Source organism: Ciconia boyciana, chromosome 10, assembly GCF_034638445.1.
Source record: "Ciconia boyciana chromosome 10, ASM3463844v1, whole genome shotgun sequence".
Classification (NCBI taxonomy): Eukaryota; Metazoa; Chordata; class Aves; order Ciconiiformes; family Ciconiidae; genus Ciconia; species Ciconia boyciana.
This window is the reverse complement of record NC_132943.1, coordinates 41494425-41518117: the sequence shown is the minus strand read 5'-3', so window position 1 is coordinate 41518117 and position 23693 is coordinate 41494425. Positions and strand designations below refer to the sequence as shown.

Here is a 23693-nt window from a genome sequence, read left to right as displayed (position 1 = left end):
TTCTTCTGTTTAGAAGTGCTAGTGAAAGCGCTGGCGTACTGATTTTCTGTATGCTTGACCTTGATATTACTGCAGTTTTTCCTGTTAAATTGGATGCTGTACTTACAGTAAAAGGTTTCGGAAGCAGAGGAGTTGGGTGTAACGCCAGGGTGACTAGCTGAGCGATGCCTCTTGCTCCCTGCTGAGCTTTTCTGATTTACACTGGGCGAACTGCTCGCAGTCACTCTGTACCAAGCCTGAGCTAATCTTGCATTTTTCTCTATAAGACTAACTGGTTTTGCCTGGGACTAAAAGCAGAGCATTAAAAATGTTACTGTATAGCATGTTCCAGCACTTCCAACTGGGCTGACATGAGGAAGCACTGTACATCTCCCAAGAGGCCCGTCCTTGGCAGATTTCCACTCCGGAGAGGTTTGGACTTGAATATGGACGTCTGGAGACTTTAATTGAGTTTGCGCATTTTCTCAGGTTCCCTACTCCCTCGCCTCAATCATTTCAGCCCGAGTTGTGCATAGTCACGCCGAACAGCAATGCTTACTTAACCGCAGTGCCAATGCATGTGTGCGCAATGTCAGCGGTTAGGAAAAATTGCACATAATGTGTTTGCTGTTGGTCAAATTAATTCATCAATAAAAAATAATCTGCGCCGGGGGAGGGGGGAGCAAAACCTGCCTTTCTTAAATAAATGTTGCTGTTTCCCCTCTGTCCACACAAATAGTAATTAAAGAAACGCAGGGCACTTTTAAACACAAGTGCTAACCAAAGGTAGTGCCTACGTGAGGGTGTATTACCTGCCTGTGAAGCATAACAAGTTATGGAAGGCAGGGCCATTACTTGCGATAGGGAATTAACTCCTACGGATGCGTTTACAGTCTTGCCGAGTCAAGTCTCCTTATTTCATGCCCTGCTTAACAAGTGTGTTTCACGTTGAATTGTCCAGCTTTTATTTCATTGCTGTGTTCCCGTTTGCAGGCTGAAGCAAGACTTGCAGCAAAGCGAGCGGCACGGGCAGAGGCACGGGAGATCCGAATGAAGGAACTGGAGAGGCAGCAGAAGGAGGTATGGTCAAGGCTTTGGGGGTGTTTTTTGATCATCTTCTTTCCTGCATATAATCTGAGATCCTGGAACAAAGGGTTAATCTGTATTTTTGTTGAAACATTAATAGTCTGTGTGGAGCTAATATTGATCATAGGGTAGTGAATAAAATAGCCTGGAAAAAGTACGGATTGTGGCAAGAATTTTATCTTGGTGAAGCCAGGATAATTATTCACAGAAAATACTGGTGGTTAGTTAGTAATCATTGTTGAATACTAAACTTTGAAGTACACAGCTTGTTTGTGTGTGCATTGGGGGGGTGGATTCTTATCACTTCGTTAGAAATCTAATGAATATGGAAGACTCTTGGCCCTGTATAATTCTTCACTTGCAAGTTGTTTTGCTTCGTTGCTGTGAAGCTGGCATTGTGGTCGCCCCCGTTTGTAAAAATGATGGTCTGCTGTTGGCAGAAGTAATGGTAGAAACTGAACTTGGCAGAAGTAATGATAGAAACTGAACTTGGCAAAACATTACCTTCTCCAAAGTGTTTGGATTGAATGCCCGGTGTAGTTTCTTCCAGATTCTGGAAGAGCTAGTTGTTTTTATACCATCAGCAAAGTTTCCGTGCCTCTGCACGTCAGTGTGTGGGAGATCATGGGCTTCCAGTGTAGGAATGATCGTAAAGACCAAAAAGGCTTGTTTGGTTCCTGTTGTGTTGGACAAGTAGGAGCTCTACTAAATGTCGTTCTCTCCACTCCAAGAAACTGAGAGCAGCATTTGTTTTGAAGCTCTGGAAGCTAAAGCAGTGCTATTAGAATGGGGCTGCAAGCACAGGTTGGCACAGGTGGGCTGAACCAGAAGGGCTTAAAACTTGTATTTGTTTATGGGCATTTAATGAAACAGCAGAGTAGACATAACAGCGCCAGCAGGAGTCATAATTTAATTTTTTCAAAAAGATTTTGAAGGACAGGGAAGAAGTAAGTTTGGGGGCAGGGTGTGGGAATACGTAGCAAGAATAAATGTACATCGGTGCTTTAGGGTGCAGAGAAGGATTCAGTTGAGCTTTTAAACAGTGAATCGGGATGTGATAGCAGACGCAGACTAGTGTCGGTGCAGGCTGCAGTAATCAGCTTGGAACAGAAGCACTTGGGCAGTTTGCCTGTGCTCAGCTTTGTGCTGGAGTGTCTCGTCTAGTTGAGGCAGGTCTGGATGTGTCGTAGCACCCTGGAGCCTCAGCAGGGTTAGATGTACCTGTAAACACACCAGGAGCAAGAGCTGTGGGGGAGCATTGCTGCAAGCACAGTGCTTGTGGAAGAGGAGCCTTTTTCTGCTACAGTTGCTGCTTTCTGAAGGATGTTTCTTGCAACCTGGACCACAGTCAGAAGGCGTGGACTGCAGATGAGCATCGGTACTGTCAAGTTGCCTGCTGTGCCTACAGCCTGAGTGATGGGACTTGCCGAGCAGCCTTTGGAAGAACTGTGGTAAACAGCCACTGGGTGTTTTGTTTGGGTGGCAAACTAAATATGGGTGTCATGGCAGCTGACAGTGGTGTTACCATCTAATTTGCAGGTAACTTTAACGCAGCTGATGACCCCCTTGAAGATTAAAAGCCGATGCTGCAAAGGGTGTCTTAGTAAATTGAAACTTTGGTACGAAAACTAAAGCTTGTGTGCGTGCTCTTGCAGTTAATAGATGAAGAGCTAGTGATTTGAAAATCTGTGAAAACTTCTTTGTATAAAGAGAAATCGCATGGTACAGGATGTCGCTCTGAAATACCAAATTCAGTGAAAGCTAAGCCAGATATCCACTACAATCTGTTTTGTAATTCACTGGCATAAATTACATAATGTGACTATGCATTTATTTAATATTTTGCAAGCTTGGATATTCTGTAATTTTTTTCAGATAGCGTAATCTCAGCCCCCAGATGCAAGGTAGAGCTAGTAAGGATGGCTGCAGGAAGTTTTTTGTTGCCAGAAGTATCTTGCAGATATAATAAAAGAAAACATAAGTATAGAAAATCCAAGCAGCGATCAACATGAGATTTGGCACCTACCCCTTAGAACATACTGTGATACTGGTGTCGGTACAGCTTGTTGTCTGCCATCTTCACTTTCCTTCGCAAACTTCTCAGAGGAATAAATAGCACATTCCCACTACTGCCAGGTTGAATAACCAGAACTTAAAGCACTTGTTTTACTACTTCAGAAGGCTTTTTAGAGCCAGTTACAGGAGTTAAAAAGCAATAAATAAATTTATTGCATGTGTATGTACTTGTTCATGCTTAAAGCAATGTACATGCCCTGACAGGCTTCTTGTGGAGCATGGATTACTTGAGAATATATTTATATTGTTGGTCTGGGTTAAAAGTTTCCATATGTTACCATTACAAGCTATAAACGTAGCAGTATAGCTCTCGCTGGCAGTGAAGTAGGGTGTTTTAATGATTTGGATTTGGAGAGGAAATTGGCTCCTTTCCTGCCCATCACCTAGTATTAATGACATTTCTTAATCTGTGCTTCATTTTCCTCATTTTAAATAAATTCGGTGACTTTTGCATCATGAGGCTACATATGTGATTTAAGTAATGTTCTGTAGCCATTACGAAAGAAGTATCGATGCAAAAGCACCAGGTATCTGAGAGTTTTGTTCTTTTATGAATGTTTCTGTAGGTAGAATGAGCAGCAACGTCATTAGAAAGTTATTAAAATGCCCTGTGCTGGTTCCGTAGGCTAGCCGTACATGAAGAGTGCACCAAAGATTGGTCACAACTGTGTAGTAAAGCTCATCAGTAAATGGCGAGGGCTACACGATATCATACCGAGCTCCTCTTTTTGGCAGAAATTATTTCATGTAGCACACATAATTGACAGCAGAATTTGCTGCATAGTCAATTCTTTTGGAAATGTGAAATTGTATTCATCATCAGCCACACTATTGATAAGCTCCTTTCCTTTCAAAAGGAGCATACGATGAGAAGCTCATGGCAGACAGCTTGGCTTTAGATGATGGTGAGCACGCTTGCTGCAGGTGTGGGCTCAGCCCTTGCTCAGGCTGCCGTACCTCTCGCCAGCGGTCGCGGCTATTCATCTCGTGGCTTGTGTGCTCGGAGGGATAGCTTTAGTAAACTTGGCTTGAAATACAAGAATTCTTCTGGAAACATAATGTGAAGCAACATACTGCTGTAGTAGAACAATAGCTGGAGAAATTATATAGCAGAAATAGATGGGCTTTTGGAAGAAAACACTCTGACTTGCAGTGTGAGATGTGGGAAAGTTACTGTGGAAGGCTGCTGCCGTTCGCTGTGGTAGGGCAGGATTGCATGTGTGTTCCAGAGGCGGTATCATCTCATCACCTGGCATCACCTCATGCCAGGCAGCAGAAAGAAGGATAGATAAGTGTGCCAGTTGGTTGGTTTTCCAGGGGGAGAGGAAGGTAAGGAGGAGATCATGACTACAAGTTTAGTAGGAAAGTAATCTAGCTAAATGGAAAGTGTTTTCTGAAGCTGAAGAAAGAAAAGCACAAGAATCATGATCTGATATATGCTGATTTATGAAGATAAGGGTAGTGGTAAGTCTTGAATCATATATAGATGGCTATATTTATGTATATAAATATTTGTTTAGTAGAGAAGAGGTTCCTGGACATGAGGCTCTAAGAAAGGCACAGATCTAATAAACGTAACTGCTTGAACATTTCTGACTTCTTATTCTGTGCTGCTTTTGTTCTTGTTATCCCCCAAAGATGTAAATAATTAATCTGGAGGTCACGGTAGGTTTTCTGGTATGCTTCCATGCATAGTAAGTCAGTACAGGAGAACTCTCGTGACGCAATGCCAATGCACGTTCTAAGCTGAAAGGATGATTATAATAGATGGTCCTTGCTCTCTTGCCTGTTTCCATACCACTGGTACCCACCTGGCTGGTGGGAGTCAGAGCAGTGATGGGTCCTGTGTTTTTTTACCATACCATGCTTCCATGGTCTCTAAACACTTGGTTTTACAGTTGCAGAGTCTAAAGCCAGGCCGTTTGGCTCATACTATAGAAATGTGTTTGGTACTGAGGCAAATGCTTGTGTGCATTCAGATATTTATTTTTAATTCATGAAAAAGATTATGTCAGGAGTTGTTGGCTTAGTTTTACTGAGTAACAAATTGTTAATTCTTGTGGGGCTACCAGGTAAAATGGAGAGAAGAATTTTCTTCTGTGTATTTTTTTTTTTCTTAGAAAGTTGGTGTAAGATATATTAAAGCCTTTTTTTCCAAGAAGTATTTAACAGTAATGTTTCAAGACACGTAAAAGCTGCAGCATTAGGGCTAATTGTAGAGAACGTTTTATGTAGGAGTACCTTCTGTGTGTTCTGCTGGCAAGACTTTAAATGTCTCTTTGAGGCCTGACACTTGGAGACCACAATTTAAGCTGATATTAATGCCTGAAGTGAAAAGAGAATGATCTCCTCCCACTCCTTAATCTGCAGGATAAAATTCTTGCTTGCCAGTTCACACAGCAGATGAGCCTGTACTTTTAGTTCAAGGCAAGAGCATTGTGCTTGTCTCCTCGCTTCATTTTCAGCTCTCGCTTTAAGGACACAGCTTGGACAAAACTTGGCTTTGCTGCTTTGTAAATTTGTTCTTTACCAGGATACTCATTTGCACGTACTTTTCCTCCTTTGGATTCACATTTCTTTGGAATAAAATATGTTACCAGTACTTTCTGCCGTGGGTTTCTTTTTTTCCATGTCAGTTCCTTGAGCATGTAGTAAATTTAGTAAACGTACTAAAGCCAAGTCAATGTGGGCAACAGACTTGCAAACGCTCTTGATCTGCTCGCCCATCCTCTTGACTGTGACTTAGGCCCCTTCTTCCTTGCTAGGATTTGGTGCCTGCAAGTCTGGTCTGAGTCAGGGGGTCCCATGGCGTAGCTGGCCTTCGGGATTGTTTGAAGCTGTTTAAAATGCCAGGCAGTGCAAGGAAAACTAGAGAAAAGCATAATTCTCGTGGCTTGAATGGGAGGGGAGAGGCTGACTATGAAACTTGGTGCTTGCCTATACAGGGAAGAAATTAAGGAGATTTGTGATGGTTATCTGTATCTTTCTTATACAACCAGTGTGAAGATGCACAGGAAAATTTGGAGAGGGACAATGTTGAAGGTGTTTTTAGTAGACTCTGAATTTCTGCCTTCTGCTGCCATCTAACCATGCTTCACTGGCTTGTTCTGTCCAGTTCAAAAGTTATTTCTATGAAAAGCTTTACTTTTGTGGGAAACCTCATATGATGAGGAAACCAGGAAAGCAGTCTGCCACTAATTCTGTGGACAAAACCACAGTTTTTGTCATACTGTAATACGAGAAAGTGCTATTTAAGACATTAGATTGCTTAGATATCCATTGACTCTGTTAAGCTCTTTGGGGGGGGGCATTCCTGCAATACAGATTATTGTTTAAAAGTGATTGTTTTTTCCTATAACATACTATCTAAGGGGGACAGAACGCTGATGAGAGATCGGTCACTTCAGAGCAGAGCTGTTGTAATGCCTGTTAGCTAACGGATGACCAAAAAATTCCAGGTTTTATAAAAAGTTGGAACAGTTACAATGACGCGCTTGGCTTTGTCCCTGTGCCCCTCTCCACCACCCTCCGCGGTGTCTGGCCTGGAACAAGGGCCTCGTTGTTATCTTACCCATTGGCAATCTGGGTCCTGGACACAAGACCTCTTGTGTGTCTCACTTTGCACTCAACAGGAATACCTGCTATGCCAAGCCTGAAGCATTGGGGTTTGGAAAAGAAGACTTCCATGATGTTGCCTTGAAGCATGGGTGAAACATCGGCATGGGAAAGTTAAAGCTTAAAGGTTAAACAACTACGTGGTAATTGCCACGTCCAAAACAGCGGTGGTTGGCTTCTGCGTATGGATGAAAGGCACTCTGTGTGTGCAACAGAGAAGCAAAAGATCAGAGTCAGTATGCAGTCTTGGGAACTGTGGGAGGGTTTAGTTCTTTTTCCTCTTCAAGGCTTTCTTAGTGAAAGGTAAGCAAGGTGATTAGTGTGTGGGAATGCTAGCTTCAAATGTGGGTCTCAATTATCCCCCCTGCGCTTGCAGGAATAGGAATTAATGCTTCTGAGGTATTAAGCTGGGTTCTGCAGTTGTCCTTCACGATCACGAAGGGGAACCTGATCAGGGCGTGGAGGCAGGGATTGAAAGAAGTACGCTCTGTTTCCCAGCACTGGGATCTGGGCTCACCTGAGGTGGCCCAGAAGAGCAATGGATGGCAGGGATCCGCTGAATATCCCAAAATAGGGGAGACTGACTACCCTGCCGCCTGCTGACCAGCTGAAGGATTGGAGTCAGAGCAATGTACTGTTCCCCCTGGGTTGTGCTCCGAGAGCAGAGGGGCTCATGTTGGTGTTTATTCAGCATCAGTGCTTATCTAGGAAGATAAGCAGTAAGGCAGCAGAGGGCTTTGGGACCAGAGCTGTGATACCTTTCCTACAGATACAAAGCTAGGTGTTCAGCAGACAAGCGGGGAGAATGAAGCTGCAGTTTCCTTCTGGATTTGTGTAGCCAGTTAGGTGTTTTTGAACAAGAAGGGTTTCTTGTTTTAGAAATGCGTGTTTTCTGTTTTCACGTGAATTTACAAAGCTGATCAGTCAAGGGCAGTTCTCCACTTAAACATAACTCAGATGTATTAGAGTGGCTGTAATGCTTTTGTGTATTATTAAAATGATTCAAGACTATGGAACAACTTTGTAGAGTCAGCAGTGCATTTATTAGGGCCTGCAACTGGTGTGAGGCTCCATGGAAACATTTAAAGATTGAAAAAGCAACCTGCAGAGATCCTCCAATGCTCGCAATATATGTGCAAGAGATTTTCCAAGGCTTTTAACAAGCTGACACTGTGCTGTGCGCAGGTGAAAGATGTATAGCATCGATGCTTTTGTAACTATGCTTAGTCGGTTAAGGACAAAATTTGTCCTTAACAGAAGAACAGCTTTTCTGTAGTAAACGCTGTTTGCTTTTATTGGGATGGTAGATGCAGAACTGTCATCCTAGGCGAATCTCTGGGCATCCATTACTTTGAAGGACGGGGGTTAAAAAAGTGAGAGGTGCTAAGCTCACAGCGGGGTTAGGCTCTGCTCAGGTGCAAAGTCTAGGGAGCAAATGTTGCATGTGCCTCCAAGAGCCTGGCGGGTATGAAAACAGGAATGCTGTATTTTAGCTGGGCACACGGAGGAGGCCTAGAATGTAAACGCTGCTTTCACTCTACCTAACTCTACAGGGCTTCACTGTGTACTTTTTTGTATTCGTGTTTTGCTGTATATGACTTTTTTTTTTTCCCCTTCAGAATGAGCTATGGAACTTTGCATTGCTATTTATTCATTCACGCTAGCTTTTGTTTCCTTATTTCTTTCCTTTTTCTTTTCCCCTAGATCTATCAAGTTCAGAAGGTAGGGCTTGCTCTCCTTCATTCTTGTTTGCATGTGTGTGTTCCCATATTATGAGTCTTGCTAGCATTTCAGAAAAACCTCTTAAGAATGGAAGATGCACAGCAGGCTTTGTATTTCCATGCCATTCTCTCCTTCCCTCCCATAGTCTTGTGGGGTGGATAATAAAGGGGAGTTGGGGGAAGATGACCCGTGTAAAATGTGTCTGGTCAGGCACTTAATACAATTTTTTTCTACGGGCTATTTGGCAAAGAATAAGCAATGAGCAGAAGAGTAATTTGGCAAAGCAGCCATCATAAGAGAGTGCGGTGGCTCCACGTGTCACCAAGAACCGTACAGACATTTGTGTGTTGAAGGCCAGGTGTATTGCTGAAAATATTTCAGGCCGGGCAAGCATCTAACAGGTGCCAGCAGGAAGAATGACTTTCAGATGACTTTGTTTGCAAAAAGTCACTGAAGTAAATCAAGGATGCTGTGTTTGAATTTGAAATCTTTCGGTAAATAAACCGTATGGCCTTTCTTCCAATGTGACCTAAGCGTTGTAAATGCTTTTGTATTATTTAATCCTCTCTCACCTCAGTTTAAAGTCATGATCTCTTCCCTCCTCCCCCTTTCCTTCTCACAGTTCCAAATGATGGCAAAGATAATGATAATAGCTATAACTGAGGTCACTTGCTATGTAACAATAGAGCTTTGGGTTTTGTGTTACCATGTTTGGCTGTTGTATACTTCCAGCATGTGGACTGTGTGGTACTTGCATAGAGAAATAGCTCCAAAGAGATTTTGCAGGGAAGGGGAAAGCATATCTTTCTTCAAGCCTGCCATTTTCTACCTTATTGAATATTTCTTTTTTTCCTGAGATATTTTTATTGCTTGCTGAATGATAAATGTGTCCTAAAACCACAGCCTGTTTGTTTTTGTTCCGGCACTCCAGCAGCCTTAACTGCATGTTTCACTCGCTTGACCCAGCAGTGCGTGTGCTTCTTGGAAATGCTGTTTTCCTCTTTAAGTGCATATGTATATGAAGATAGCTACTCAAATCATGTGCTCTGGTATTTAATCCTGACCGCATTAATTTGACGACAAATATATCTTACTCTTGTTTTTATTTGTGGAGTTGACTATGTACTGAGTGGCTCAAATTAACATCTGCCCATGGATCAACAGGCTCGTTATCAATCTCCTTTATAGGAACTAATTTAATCTTCTGGTACATATGCAGCCTCATGGGAGACAGGGAGGTTGTTTACTGTTGGTGTCCTGACATGGATGAGAAGATAAGTGGGTTAGCCTCACAACATCCTGTAGCAAGTTTGCAAGTCTAGCAGTTTCACTGTCACTTAGTGAGCAAATCTGATCTGGAATTCTCTCTCAATGGTATTAATGTCATTAATAATTTAATTGTACTATCACTTTTCAGGGTAGAAGGGAACTTGAGTCTGGCAAAGGCCTCCAACTAAACACCAAATGAATGGATAAGCACAATTTCTTCCCTTAACCCATGAGGCCATTCAGACCAGGCCCTTTGGGGCAGAACAGAACAGTTGGTTTAGAGAAAGAAATGGGAATTGTCAGTGGGGGTAAAATACCTGAGACTTCAAATGCTGCCAGTTCAGTCCACCATGAGACGTGCAGTTTAAAAGATTATAATTTAAAAATAGTCTCAAGGCAAAGCTATTCATTAACGTTTTTATGTAGGGGATATTAAGCATGTAGCTATGTAATTTTAAGTGGTGGAGGAAAAGACTGTAAGTGGAACTTAACTTGTGACATAACAAGTCTTGTAAGGGGTATTTCCTCATCTCCCTTTGCACAACTGAATTCAGGAGCCTATGTCAGAAGGTAAGGAGAACAGAAGGCAGGAAAAGGAAGCAGCAGACCTTACAGAAATTATTAGCATGTTTATGGATCCTTCCTAACTGTGAGAAAAGGATTCTCCATTTTCATAGTGGTTTTTCTAAATTGGTTTCTCGTGTTAGAAGATGTCATACATCTCTTGCGGGAAAGAAGGTCTCTAATAAGGCTTTACCTGACCTGATTTACTACAAAGCATATAATCTGTAGGTTCTGATCATGTACGCAGTCCTGACCAGCTGGAGTTCATATAATTTTCAGGGGTAATTTTCAGGATGTGATGTACATAAAACTTAATTTTATAACAGGCTGTTGTGTATGTTACACTTCTGCCTGGAAGTAACTAGTCTGAGCACTCGTGAGGAAGTGTGTAATGCTTGAAGAAACAGTGGTTCATGTTGTGCACTCTTAATTTAGGAGAAATTTCACTTTGTGCAATTTGGCTAGGCATTGTATAGGGGTATTAGATGTATCTGAGCACGCACTGAGATGCTTTGCAGGGAGAGCGGAGGGGAATACTTCCCTGTTCTCATAGGGATGTGGTTAAAGAGCTTGTTGAACTGTTCCCCCTTTTCCTTGTTTCGGAGAGATGTTTGCATCCTATTTAAATCTGCAATGCAGTGAAGTTATTTCCTGTTTTCAAATTACTGGCCTAAAAACTTACTTTCTAGTATTTTTCCTAATAAATGGGATTGCTGTGAGCTCCTGCCTTTTCCCAGTTTGACCCCCAAACTGGCAGCATTTAAAGGTCCTTGTGCAGTTTGGGCTATCCAGGATGTGTAATTGAGCACCCCGCTGCCTATTCTACTTCATTACAGACTTTCTTTTCTCCAGAGCTGTTAAGATGAAAATGAAGATGACCTTAACATGAAAATAATTTTGTTGTTTAATGAGGAAGAACTCTAAAGTGGGAATAAACTGATAACAGTATCAAAGAACACGCAGCTATTTGTTCTGGTTTATTAATAAATAGTGAATGAGGCTTTTAAGGGTGAAAGTAAAATTACATTAATACCATTGAGTGAGTGTTAAATGCAGAGTGTAATACAGAACAGCTTTCTGTTTTTTTTTTTATAATTACGTAAGGTTTTGATTGTCTATACTCCTGCCTCCTCAAGCCTCTAGGAAAGCTGGCAAATACAGGCTTGTTTTTTCCACAAATACACGAACCTCAAAGCACATAATCTAAATTTTTCTAAAATACATACTACGCTTCCTTAAGCAGGATTTCTGTTTGCCGATTACTGTGCTTTAGGCCCGTGATTTTTCTTCACACAGGAATGTTATGGTCACCATCATAAATGCAAACTTCCTGAGACCTGATTTGAAGCGTGTGTTTTGGGAGGAAACTAAACTTGTGGATCTTTGAAAAATTTGCTGTCTGGTGGAAATGCAAGTTCATTGGGAAGTTCCCAATGTTGTGCAAAGAAATTATGAACTGAGAAACGGTTCAGAAGAGGCGGCCTACTAGGAAAGTGCGTGGCACTTGGTGCTGAAATGCAGAGAGCTTTCCAGTCTTGCCTGCGTTGGTGAACATGTCCTCTTCTATCCTTCTTGGTGATACCACCACTGTCAAGATGGCTGAAGTGTAGGCGTAAAGCCTTATGCTCAGAAAAGAAGCTCTGGGGAGTTCTGAATACAGTGAATAAGAATGCACGGAGATTAGTTGTATTGTATTCAACTTGTCTTCCCGGTTTGACAAATCTATACGGTAAACATGATTTGACAGCATTTTTCATCCTGAAAGTGTTCTGCGTTCAGATGGCTTGTAATGAGACTTGACTTAAATGGGTCAGGAATTCAAGACTCATTACGCTCCTTGCTCCTGTCCCATAGCACTGGCTTTTTGCACTGCCGAGAAAGAAGAAGCTGTCGAGTACCCCGGCCGTACCCCAACCACTCCTTTCCGCTTGCTGGGCAGCTTTTCCTGGGCACGTGCTGCAGAGGGCTCTGGTGGCACTTGGCGTGGCTTTTCCCTGGCATGTTTGTGTGTGTGTAGCTGTGTGGCTTGGCAAAAACCTGGCAATGCATGTCTCAATGTTATGTGTTTGCCTTTCTCATCTAAATTCTGTTTTTTCCCTTTTCTGTCTGTAGAAATATTATGGTCTGGATACTAAATGGGGAGACATCGAGCAATGGATGGTAGGCCTTGATCAACATAGCTGAACAACTTTTACATGTCGAAGCTTTGTATAGTTCGTAGAGTTTGAAATCCCACAAAGTAGGTATTTTCATGTATTGGAAACGTGAATTCCACTCAACACAGGGATTCTTTGCAGTCCGCATCAACACCTGAAATGTGACTTATGATCAGCTTAAACCTGTCGAGGGTTTGGTTAGAGCCATCTCTTTTTACAGACCTCTGTCTCCACCCTGTCACTTGAAGAGTAGCTTAGCATATAGACCCGTTAAAGCCACTTGTCATACAAGGAATATATGTACTCATTTTACTTCTTGTGGATTTTGTTACAATTTGAGTCTTCTCAAATCTGTCTTCAGTTAAATTTTGGGCAAGTTTTATCCATGCTTCTTCAGTTACTTTTGTACTTACTGGTCCAGGGGCACTGTTCGGATGCATTATTACTGCTACTATGGCAATGCTTGCTTCTTCCGATAATGCAACGTCCTGGATTTTACTATTTGTTTAGCCAGTGAAGTTGATCCCAGATATGGACTTGGCCATTAGCAACATCTGACTGTTTTAACACCCGTAATATAAGATGAAGAAGTTGCTAAAGGGCTGGAAGGCATTCACTTCAAATGTCTTTCAAACATAAGTGATTTCATAAACTTACCAGTGACGCCAGGTGAAAACTGTTGTTCGTGGCCTTGCCCTACAAGCTGAGTAGCACACACTGGAAAAGGCAAAAACCGAACAGCTGGCTTCCAGTGTGGAAGATAATTTTTCAAACTCCCTGACTTCCTTGACCCTTGATAATTAATCAGCATAAATGCTGGTTTCTCTATGCCTTCTTGAAAGCCTGCTGCCAATACGGACCAACCATCTACCCAAGATGCTCCAATCTCACGGATAAACCATTAAGTCTCTTCAAATCGTTGCTTGGTGAGCTTAGCTCCACCTTACTAGCAATTCCCTTGCTTAGAAATCAGTTCACCTGTGAGAACCATTAACTACAATGTTGAAACTTCTTTTTTCTTGTTTTCTATCACTGTTTCTAATTTCCATGTAAAATCAGGTTGTTGAAACGTAATGCATCCTACAGCATTTCTAGCATTAACGCAGCCTTTGGGCTGCAAAAGGCAGTGGGTGCTGTGTGTCGCAGAGGCTGTAAGCAGAGCACAGATGCTTCTGGTCTGGAAGAAGGGGCCAGGCTGTGCACCTCTGGGATACTCACTAGAGAGAGACCATTGCCCTGCCACATTATTTCAAATAGAAGATTTTTGAGATTTATTTTGAAGGACTGCAAACTGGAAAGCTTAATTACAAAAGCACTGTAAGTATACTGATTCCCAGATGCAGGGAGATGCACTTGAAAGAATTTTTTGAGATAAAGGTGTGACTGCATACAGTTTTCTGCAAAAGTAATAAAAGTGTGTAGCAGAAGAAAATGGAGGGGAAGAAAGTTGTGGTCACAAATGAGGAAAAAAGGGTTTTTCTGACTTGACAAGGTGTCACCTTCTGTTATTTGGTTTAACCTTACTGACTCCTAAACATTGCTGAAGTTCACTGTGGCTTTCTGAAAGCACTCTGTTGGTGTATCTGTCCTTTCAACACTTCACTCTTTGTTTTTTCTGTGCTGCCTTGGTAGGAAGACAGTGAGCGTTATTCCCGTAGAGCCCGAAGAAATGCCTCGGTTAGTATCTACTTTTGCTTTTTCTTCTTAGCTAGACGTTTCAAATTAAGAAAACGGACATGTATAAGGCAGTTCCTTTTTAAAAGAAAAAACACAACAAGTTCCCCCCACCCCAGGCAAGTGGAAACCCCAAAGCCACTTCCTGACTTCTCTGCCCTCTCCCCAGTCGCTCCGGGGAGCTTTTGCAAATGTGCTAGAATAAAGGGGGGCAGGGGTGGAAGGTGGGGAAATAACCTGCTTGGAGTGTTTAATGTTCATTTATTCAGACTGTGGGCCAAGAGCAGAGAGCAGGGAACACCTGAGCAAGCTTGTCATTCATCCTGTAGTAAAATGCTTGACAGTGTTTCTTGGGCAGGGTATGATTTCATTGACTTTCTGCTTATAGTTTTAATGTGATTCTTTAAAAAAGACATTTATTTTGTATGTCTTTTCTTTCCTTCTGTTCCATCAAAGCCATCAGCATTTACCTCACTGCCTGTTACTTGTGTTCTTTTCATTGTTTTCTTGTCTTTATACTTTCTTTTGATAGGCTTCGGATGAAGATGAGCGCATGTCAGTGGGTAGCCATGGAAGCCTGAGGGTTGGTAAACTGTACAATTTAAGTGTGCATGTGTGTGTATCGATGTTGCTGTCCCTCTGTACCACCAGAGTGGTTATAGTACTGTCGTGGTTTAACCCCAGCCGGCAACTAAGCCCCACGCAGCCGCTCGCTCGCTCCCCACCGGTGGGATGGGGGAGAGAACCGGAAGAGTAAAAGTGAGAAAACTCGTGGGTTGAGGTAAAGACAGTTTAACAGGTAAAGCAAAAGCCACACACAAGTAAAGCAAAGCAAGGAATTCCTTCGCTGCTTCCCATGGGCAGGCAGGTGTTCAGCCATCCTCAGGAAAGCAGGGCTCCATCACATGTAACAGTTACTTGGGCAGACAAACGCCATCACTCTGAATGCCCCCCCTTCCTCCTTCTTCCCCAGCTTTATATACTGAGCATGACACCATATGGTGTGGAATAGCCCTTTGGCCAGTTTGGATCGACTATCTTGGCTGTGCCCTCTCCCAGCTTCTTGTGCGCCTGGCAGAGCATGGGAAGCTGAAAAGTCCGTGGCTAGTGTAAACGTTACTGAGCAACAGCTAAAACACCCCTGTGTTATCAACACTGTTTTCAGCACAAATCCAAAACACAGCCCCATACCAGCCACTATAAAGAAAATTAACTCTATCCCAGCCAAAACCAGCACAAGTTCTCTGACAATATCATCCTTCCAAGGTCTTGACATGTTCCATGTTCAAGGCATATGAGGGGTTTTTTGGAGTACATGTAGGTCAATAATTCTTTCAACTGGGGGAACTGTCAGATTTGTATGTGCTGTGCAGGAACACCAGCACAACGTGCGAGACTCTATAGAAACCTTTCTGGTAAAAGCTGTTCACTGTTACTGTTGCAGGAAGTACTTAGCCAAAACATTGGTATAGGCAGCTATTTCTTGTATGCACCTTGTAAACTTCCATGTTTCATTACTGATACTGAGAATTTGGGAAGAGGAAGTGCTAGCTTACTCCATGATCAGTGTTTATTAGCTCAGGAAAGCAAAAGAAAATTATCAGCAGAAATAAGTCTTAAGCACTTTGGAATTGCAGGTGAACGCTCTCCTCAAAACTGCTTTCGAAATATTTGAAATTCATCTGCAGACTTCAGTTTTGTGGAGGGAGGGATTAGCAGAGCACAGAGTGCTGGAGTGCACCAGTACTCATCTATGGGAAAAGTTCAAACAGTTTTTTCCTCAAAATATCCATACAGTATTTTTCTAGATAATACACGTGTGCAAATCTTAACTCCATTCTAGCATAGACAGAACCAGCTCTTGTAATTGTGAAGACAGTTTAAGCAATTTAGTAGTCGTGAACAGCTAATGCTATTGTCTCTGCATGTGTTGATAGTCTTCAGAAGACGATCAGAGCTCACTGCTTCTGAGACCTATGGAGAAGCATTCAGCTAACCACAAAACTGAAACAATCCGTAACAGCACTATGGAGGAAGCTCTCTGCAGTCCTGAACCTGAATCAGCTGCGACTAGTTTATGTTATGGAGTCATTTGTGCCTAAACCAGTTGTGTTTGAGAATAATTTGTTCTTCTGCTGATGTTATTCCTAGCTTATTGGTAGCGCTGGTTATGTGGTTAAGCTGGATGATCAGTTGTATTTTTATAGAACAAGCAAGACCTGTATCATTCATAGCAGGATCTTTATTTGTAATCCTTGGTTTCTGGCTTCTTTGGAGATTTCCTGTCATAAAAGTATTATTTTTTTTCTCCTTAAAAATCTTGCTAATAATTATCTAGGCTAGAACTACCATTTTTCCTGACAAAGTAACCCCCAAAGAACAGGATTGAGTGAAACACCTCATATGCCTCTAAAAGAGTCTGGAAGAGTAAAAAAATAAAAAATAAAAAAAAATTACTACTGCAGAGCCTGCTCAATGATTCCTAATGGAGTTCATTGTAAGATAGCATAAGATGTACTTAATTTTAAGTGTTGCCTTGTTCCCTTTTTAGTGGAATCCTTATTACTGCTTATGAAATGCTGTTAAAATCTTTAAGACTGCAAACTTATTCAATTGCTTTTCCAAGCTAGAAGATGTGTTAAAACTCCAAAGATTCAACGAAGAAAAGCTTATCTTCGCAGCTGAATGTGAAAACCGATGTTTATTTTACTTAAATTTGGACATGTTTATGGAAGTGTTTTTTGGAGGGGGAAAAAATCTCTAGATTGGTTGAAATGTCAATTTTTTCTATTTAGAAGGTGATTACGATACAAATAGTTTGTTCAACCATGACTATAACTGTGTGTCCCTTGATACAGGAAGACACAAGTACACTGGCACTGTATTTATAGCAGGAGCCCTGTCCATCTGAAATACCTTTTGTTCATGGAAATCCACTACTGATTCCTTTTGATGTGTTTTTGTAATACGATCCTGTGTTTTATTGTTATATATTTAAACAACAGAAGCCTTGCATTCTCTTTCCCCACCATCCCTTGAGAAGGAGCTTTTCTGACCTTTTTTTTTTTTCCCCCCGGAGCAGCCAGTCTCTGGGCTGCCAGCACGCCTTCAGGCTGCGATAACCACTGCTGGTCTGGTGAGCAACGGTCTCCAGCTGGTTTACGGGATGGCCCATAAATACCTAATACTTTTGCAAAGAATCTCCTTTTTTGACAGAAGGATCTGGTTGAAACTTTTCACCCTGGTATTTCTAGTGATGTTGCACAGACTCCCCCGTCCTGGGTGAATATTCTTATGCAAGCTGATGCTTGGGCATGCACAGGAAAAGAGTTTTGACAGAGGTTCCTTCCCTGATTCGAATGTCACTGGGATTGTAGAAGAAAGTAAATGTTTGCTAGTCTGAACTGAAATTTACCCTTACACATCTTTTAGTTGTTTTATTCACAATTAATTGATAGAACAGACATTGATCATTTTCCTAGTGTGGGTTTATAGTAGATGCTTTTAATAGTTTGACTGCATCCTCTCTGGCTATTTGTGAAGGTTTGGCTCTTGCTGTGTGTATCTTCAAAACAACAAAGTAAAAAAAAAAAAGGCAAAAAACCCCTAACAGTGACCAACCTAAAAAATTACCTCTGAGAACCATAGTTCAGTTTGGCTTCTGAACTATTTTAGCATGAAGAAGGCACCAAAAACTGTTGCCTTGTGTCCACAAAAGGTTTATAAAAGTAGTCAGAGAATTCTGAATGTTCCTCTTTTTTTGGATATTTGAAGGCTCCTTCCATAGTTGCAGGATGCCATTGTAATTGGTCTACGAGACTTCCATTTTCTGAAAATTGATCTTGCATCTTTGGCACTCGGGCTCATTGCACTGTGAGGGGCTGATGGTGTTAGGGGTTGCTTTTTGAAGGTATGCTTCTTTTCTGTACAGGAGGTTTTCAATGAAACGAGCCAACATCAAAATGTATTTCTCCCTAAAACTTTACCACCCTACTAATCTGTGTGGGTTTTACTCTGGATTTTCTCCTGGAATATTTTCTAAGTGGATGTCTGAACTGCAGGCACCAGAGATCTGCTGAGCTAGCTTTTGGGGAGCTGGCCTGGATGTTTCTGGCAGAGCAACCATCAGCATGGACTGCAAAACCACCTGAGATGCTGATTAGACCAGGCTAGCAAATTGATTTAAGCTCCATAGCTTGACTATACTGTAAACAGTGGCCTAGTGTGTTGATATAATGCTAGCTTGAGTATATCTCTGCCTCCTGCAGGCAGACCTTCAGCTGCAATCAAGGGGCATGTTTAGCTTTTCTGTGGCTCATCCTGAACCCATCAAAGTCTCCTGCCTCTCTTGTTTCAGAAGTTCTGCAAGCTTGGCTCTGTATCACGCAGTTTTTCCTAGGGAAGCTCAGTAACATCCTCCTTGTTACTGAGCTTGTTACCGTGTTTGTTGAGACATTCGAGCCTCTCTTCAGTTTCTTTTCTACTGCAAGTGTCCCTGTTTTCCCACTTCTCAGCTGGCTTTTAATCTGAGACCATTCAGCATGAACTATTGTTGTGTTACTAATCACTCGTGATGGAGTTTGTGCATTTTCCTTGTTTTGTTTGCTCGACAAAGTTCCTAACTCCTGGCTTTGTGCAAGAAGTCCTGCATTATCAAAGTTCTTTAGGTGGGATTTACATCTCTGTGCCTGTTTGTTTTTGTTTTGGTTTGGGGGGTTCTTTTGATTGCCGTAACTGGCTTCAGTGTTTTCCTTTGTATTCTGATTTTTCTTTCCTCTCATGCCTTGACAGTCTCATTTGGAATCTACCAGCACCTACCCAGTGGTGAGAATAGTCTGCAAGTTGCAGCGTGTGTTAAAAACTAATCATGAAGAAGCAGCTAACATGAGTTGTGATAGTTGATCTGAGATAAGGGATGATCTGAAATGATCCTGAGGCAGTTTGTGGTCTGTGATGTAAAGATGCTACTTTACTTACCTACTATGTGACGCAGTTCAGATGAAAAGCGCTGAATGATTAGAGAGATCTAACCTAGGTCTAGTTCAGTAATTATCATAGGACAGAGCAGAATAGCTTTTATTTCTCCTAACAGACTTTCTCTGTTACAGTCTGTCCATCGTTTGACCAGGTATGTCTGGTTTTATTTCAGCATAAATCTGGAAAGGAATAAAACTCTCACAAACTCACTCTGAATAGATCTAGCAAAGGTGACAGGACAAATACATGGCCTACCAAAGCTGCAGCTTGTGTGTCAAGCTGTTACCTTTGCTTTGGAGGGTAAAATCAAACTCTGAAGGTAGTAAGAAGACGAGAGCAAGTATTTGCATTGAACGCATTGAGATAAAGCTGACTCTTGGAAGAACAGAAAGGGTGTGGAAGGGAGAATGAGGGTTGGGAGTTTAAGCTCAGTTTAAAAAACTCCCTCGTACTGTCAGCAGTGCTGTCTTGTGGCAGCTCTGTGTTGAAATAGAGGTGTCTCGGTTTCCGCAGAAATCAAACTGCGGAGAGCAGCTTTACAGACTCTCTAGCTTTTTCACTCTCCTTTGTTCCCTGCACTATTTCAAATCAGGAATGCAATGTATCTATTTGAGTGACCTATATACAGAAATAGTTCAAACACATTTGGATTTTGCATGGATGTATCGATGTAGTAAGTATAGACAGCTGGTAGCTCTTTTAATTGACTTAACCCAGCAAGCGTGAATGATTTTAACTGTGGCTACTAAATTTAACAGCGTTATCATCACTTTTAACAATATTCTTTAATAACTGGTCATTTGACTTTGCGATTTGATTTTTTTTTTCATGTGTGCTTACTGAGCCGTGTTGTGTAGAGCTGGAGGAAAACTGGACTGATGTTTTTGCATGTTGATATGCATGCCTGGCTATGGATGGGTGCGCATAAACTCATTGATCTTTTCACCCTGCATTCTTAATCTCACTGCAGGCTGGATTAGAGAATGAGAGGACCAAAAAGAAGAACTACTCCAAAGCAGTATGTATCTTGAGTAACTGTCTCAAAGAGGTTTTTGCATATGAAACCACTGTGAGAGGACAAGAGAATGCGTGCAAATACGTTGGCTGTAAGAGCTCACCAGCCTAATGTCAAGGATACGGTGTAACTATCAGGACTTGTTGGGTCTGCAAGAATACTGAGCCTGACTTCATCTGCAAAATGTGGTATAATCCAAATGCTTACGTCAGTGTTGTACATAAAAAACATCTTGAAAAACTCAAAACGTAACTTGAGCTGTAACATTACACAGAAGTAGGACATATTGATAGAATATGTATGTAGTAAAGGCTGCATCTTTTCATAAAGGTAGCTCTGCGTAGTATCAATGCCTTACTAGCACCTGTACAAATAGGGCACTGCTTAGAGCACTGCAAAGCCGAACCTGGATTGAAGGTAAAGAATAACGTGCTTTCACACAGTCAGGATTTTAGCTGTATCTCATGGGGAGCAATTCCAGGGCGTGAAAGAGTACACGAGAGAGGGCGGAGAGGTGTACTGCTGCTGCGGAGGGAAGGCTCCTCATCGCAGAAGGAGGTTGCCAGGCTGCATTGGGGTTCTTCAGTACATTGGGAATCAGCAGAGAATTTTCTGAGAGGTGGAGGTTGGATGTGGGATTGAGAAGGCCTGAAGGAGCAGTGTTAGCCACAGTCTAAGGTAAAAAAACATTACAAGTATAAATGGACATAACGGCAATGAGAAGAGTCTTCAGCATCCGTTAAAAGCAAGAGGAAAATACGGAATAGAATAGGGGCAATTGCACATGAAGGGAGAACAAGTACAATCTGAATATTTTAGCCACTCCAGTATGCAATTTTATTTGTTCTAGTTTTCATGAAAGTTATGATCGGATGCTTAGCATGCTAATGTAGCATAGAACAAAGGTCAGCCAGGTCTGATTAAAATTGATCCTGCTCTTCAAGAGTTGTCTGGAGCATTTGCCTTCAAAAATATGTGCTGGAGACGTTTCTGGAGAGGATGGGTCATGGTGACAAGGGAAATGACCTGAGCTATGGGGCTTCAGTTTGAAATCTGAAAGATACAGGGTAAACTAAACAAAAACATTTAGAAGTGTCTGAAATATAAAGTGATAAACAGTTAACATGGATTTGTGGAAAATTAATCATGTCGATTCAACTTAATTTCCCTAAGCAGGGTAATTATTTAAGGGCATAAAGGAAAAGCATTAGATGTGACTATAACTTGACTATAAGCCTCTTGGCCTGTCTTTACATGACATCAAGTGAAACCTTGGGCAAGATCTACTTCTTGTAAAAGAAATGCACAGTTAGTTGAGAAAGAAATCTGTTGGAAAACAAGACAGCTGGAAGGGATCTCATCTGGTCTATTCCCGTCTAAGACAGCATCATCTGTTTTTAAAGGAGAAAACAGTTCTACAGGAGTCTGTATTGCCTAGCTGTCTAAGTACAGGGAGTGAAGGCAGTTTCATGTGATGTTAGAATAAAAATACTGATGATGAATAGGAGACAACCAATGATGAACAGGAGACAACTTGTCAAAACTGAATAATAGTAAAAATAAATGAAGAATACCACACTTGAGGAAAAATAAAATATACTATTACAAAGTAAAGAATTCTGCATAGGAATGGTTCAGATAATGATCCGAGGTTACATTTAGTCAATATTACATTGCTGGAAAAAGGTAAACTTAATTCCTCCGTGTAGTAGTGGCAGGGGCAGTGGAGGTATCGGGTCTGCACGGTGCTGTTGAGGCTGCAGCTGGAGTGTTGGCTTCAGCTGCTGAAGATAAGTTTTAACCATTCTTTAGGAAAGTGTTAGAGAAATTCAAGGAGCCTGAAAAAAAAACCTAGTAAAAACTGGAAAGAAGCCAAGCTGTGTGAGAAGGCTGTAGCAGTATTTCAAATCAGTTCTTCTTGAAAAAAGAAACTGGATGTTGGCCCTCCATGTGTGGTGATAATATTGCATTTCAGTAGAGAATCTATGCTTTTCCTAGAAGTTGCTTTACCAGCTTGGTTTCTAAGTTAATTTGTTTAATTTTTCTTGGAAGTCATTGTATAGTATATGATTATTTTGCTTGGAAATTGATTCAGAACAGGTTTAGTGGATTTTCGTTTTGGGGAATGCATTAAAACTTGGACTTCAAAACTTAATTTGAATCGAAATTCTAATTCAATTTCTACTAAAAACCCACCCCAAATACACAGAGCGCTTCCTCATTTTTGATGTTAAACCGGGCCTCTTTGTGAAGTGGTGCCAGAAGAGTGAATTGCTTGAGAAATCTGAGCTCTTAATGGTATCGATTGAGGTGACTGTTAGGTCTGTTCTCTTTTCTTCAACATCATGTTTCCAGACTAAAAACTGCATTGTAGTGATTGTTTTATTTTATTCCTGACCCTGCTGCTGTCAGGACTTGAAGCATCTCACCTTGCTTGTGAAACGCTTGTTCAGAGCCTGTTTGTGTTTTCTCCTTTGAGAGGAAACCTCTTAATGACAACAAGGCAGGCTACTGAGCATGACGGAGGACAGCTGAACCGACCGAAATCTCTTATTAGTCTTTGGACTGCCACACAAAATACTGGCATGTGGCAGATGGTCGCTGTCTGGCTTTAATTTTGATGTAATTGGGGAAAGTGAAAAAGAAGAGGTTTCGCACAGCATTGCATGGGTACTAACCGGAATTTCTCAAATATAAACTTTGACTTAATTCTTTTGTTACAATTTGCTGCTTTTTAATTGCTTAGTTGCCAGAGCAGTAAGAAACTACAGTGATAAATTTCTTTTATTGTAGTCTCTCATCCCTAGTGTCCCCTTTTTGTCCTGTGTTCCTTTCACAGAGCGTTTGAAGAGAGAAGTGCTATAGTGCAGTAATAATAGGGGAAGCAAAAGTGTTTCTTAACAAGAAAAAAAGGGGTCAGAAAAGGCAAGCAGGAGTATCCTTGACATTTTTGGCTGGTATAAAGGTACTGACAGACACGCAAATGTTCATGGCCTCACGTTTGAAATCATGACCTAATCCTGCCCTTCCCCTGTCTCTGGTGTATCTTTGAAAAGTTCTGTGTCTGCCTTTGCTTTTCATAAGTGATGACTTTTGCTAAAAATTCCCTTCTGGGTCTGTGTCAATTTTTTTCTCTCCTCTTTTTTTTTTTCTTTTTCCTTTCCTTCCGTAACAGACCAATGGTTATGAGGAAGACGTGTATGGATCATCCCAGAGTAGAAAATCTAGCAGGGTTAGTAGATGATTTATATTGCTATAAAATCTATTGCTCTATTTAATGGGATTAAAGCTAATTAGCAAATTCTTTTCTGTGGTAAAGCAGGTTTTTCCTGTCTTGCACGTTAAGGGTTTTGCAGTTTGTCAGATGTGGAGGTGCAGCAATAAGCTGTCTAAAAAAAAAATAAAAAAATTAGGCCATGAGTGGGAAGTCTCTGAATTTGGTACAAGTAGAACTTGGAAGCCAGAACTGCTTAACTTGTAAACAAAATTGGGTAAAAGTTAAATTGTGACAAGAAACAGTTTGGTGGCACCTGGCATGGAGGCTTTCCACGTGCTGGACA

General features: G+C 41.5%; 1 protein-coding gene across 28 annotated transcripts in view; it reads left to right on the top strand.

The window, feature by feature from the left end:
- LRRFIP1 (LRR binding FLII interacting protein 1) overlaps positions 1–23693 on the top strand; it is a 119198-nt gene that overhangs the window by 51373 nt on the left and 44132 nt on the right. For 11 of the 28 annotated variants that reach the window (XR_012044493.1, XR_012044491.1, XR_012044495.1 and 8 more), the window contains exons 2-8: positions 973–1059; positions 8461–8478; positions 12424–12471; positions 14100–14144; positions 14674–14724; positions 20089–20136; positions 23309–23365. Coding sequence is in view for 23 of the 28 variants with exons in the window: in XM_072875422.1 (XP_072731523.1) it covers positions 973–1059; positions 8461–8478; positions 12424–12471; positions 14100–14144; positions 14674–14724; positions 20089–20136; positions 23309–23365 (354 nt within the window). In the remaining 5 variants the exon portion in view is untranslated. The remainder of the gene's footprint in view (positions 1–972; positions 1060–8460; positions 8479–12423; positions 12472–14099; positions 14145–14673; positions 14725–20088; positions 20137–23308; positions 23366–23693) is intronic. The other 17 variants (XM_072875423.1, XM_072875418.1, XM_072875414.1 and 14 more) reach the window with 7 other exon arrangements.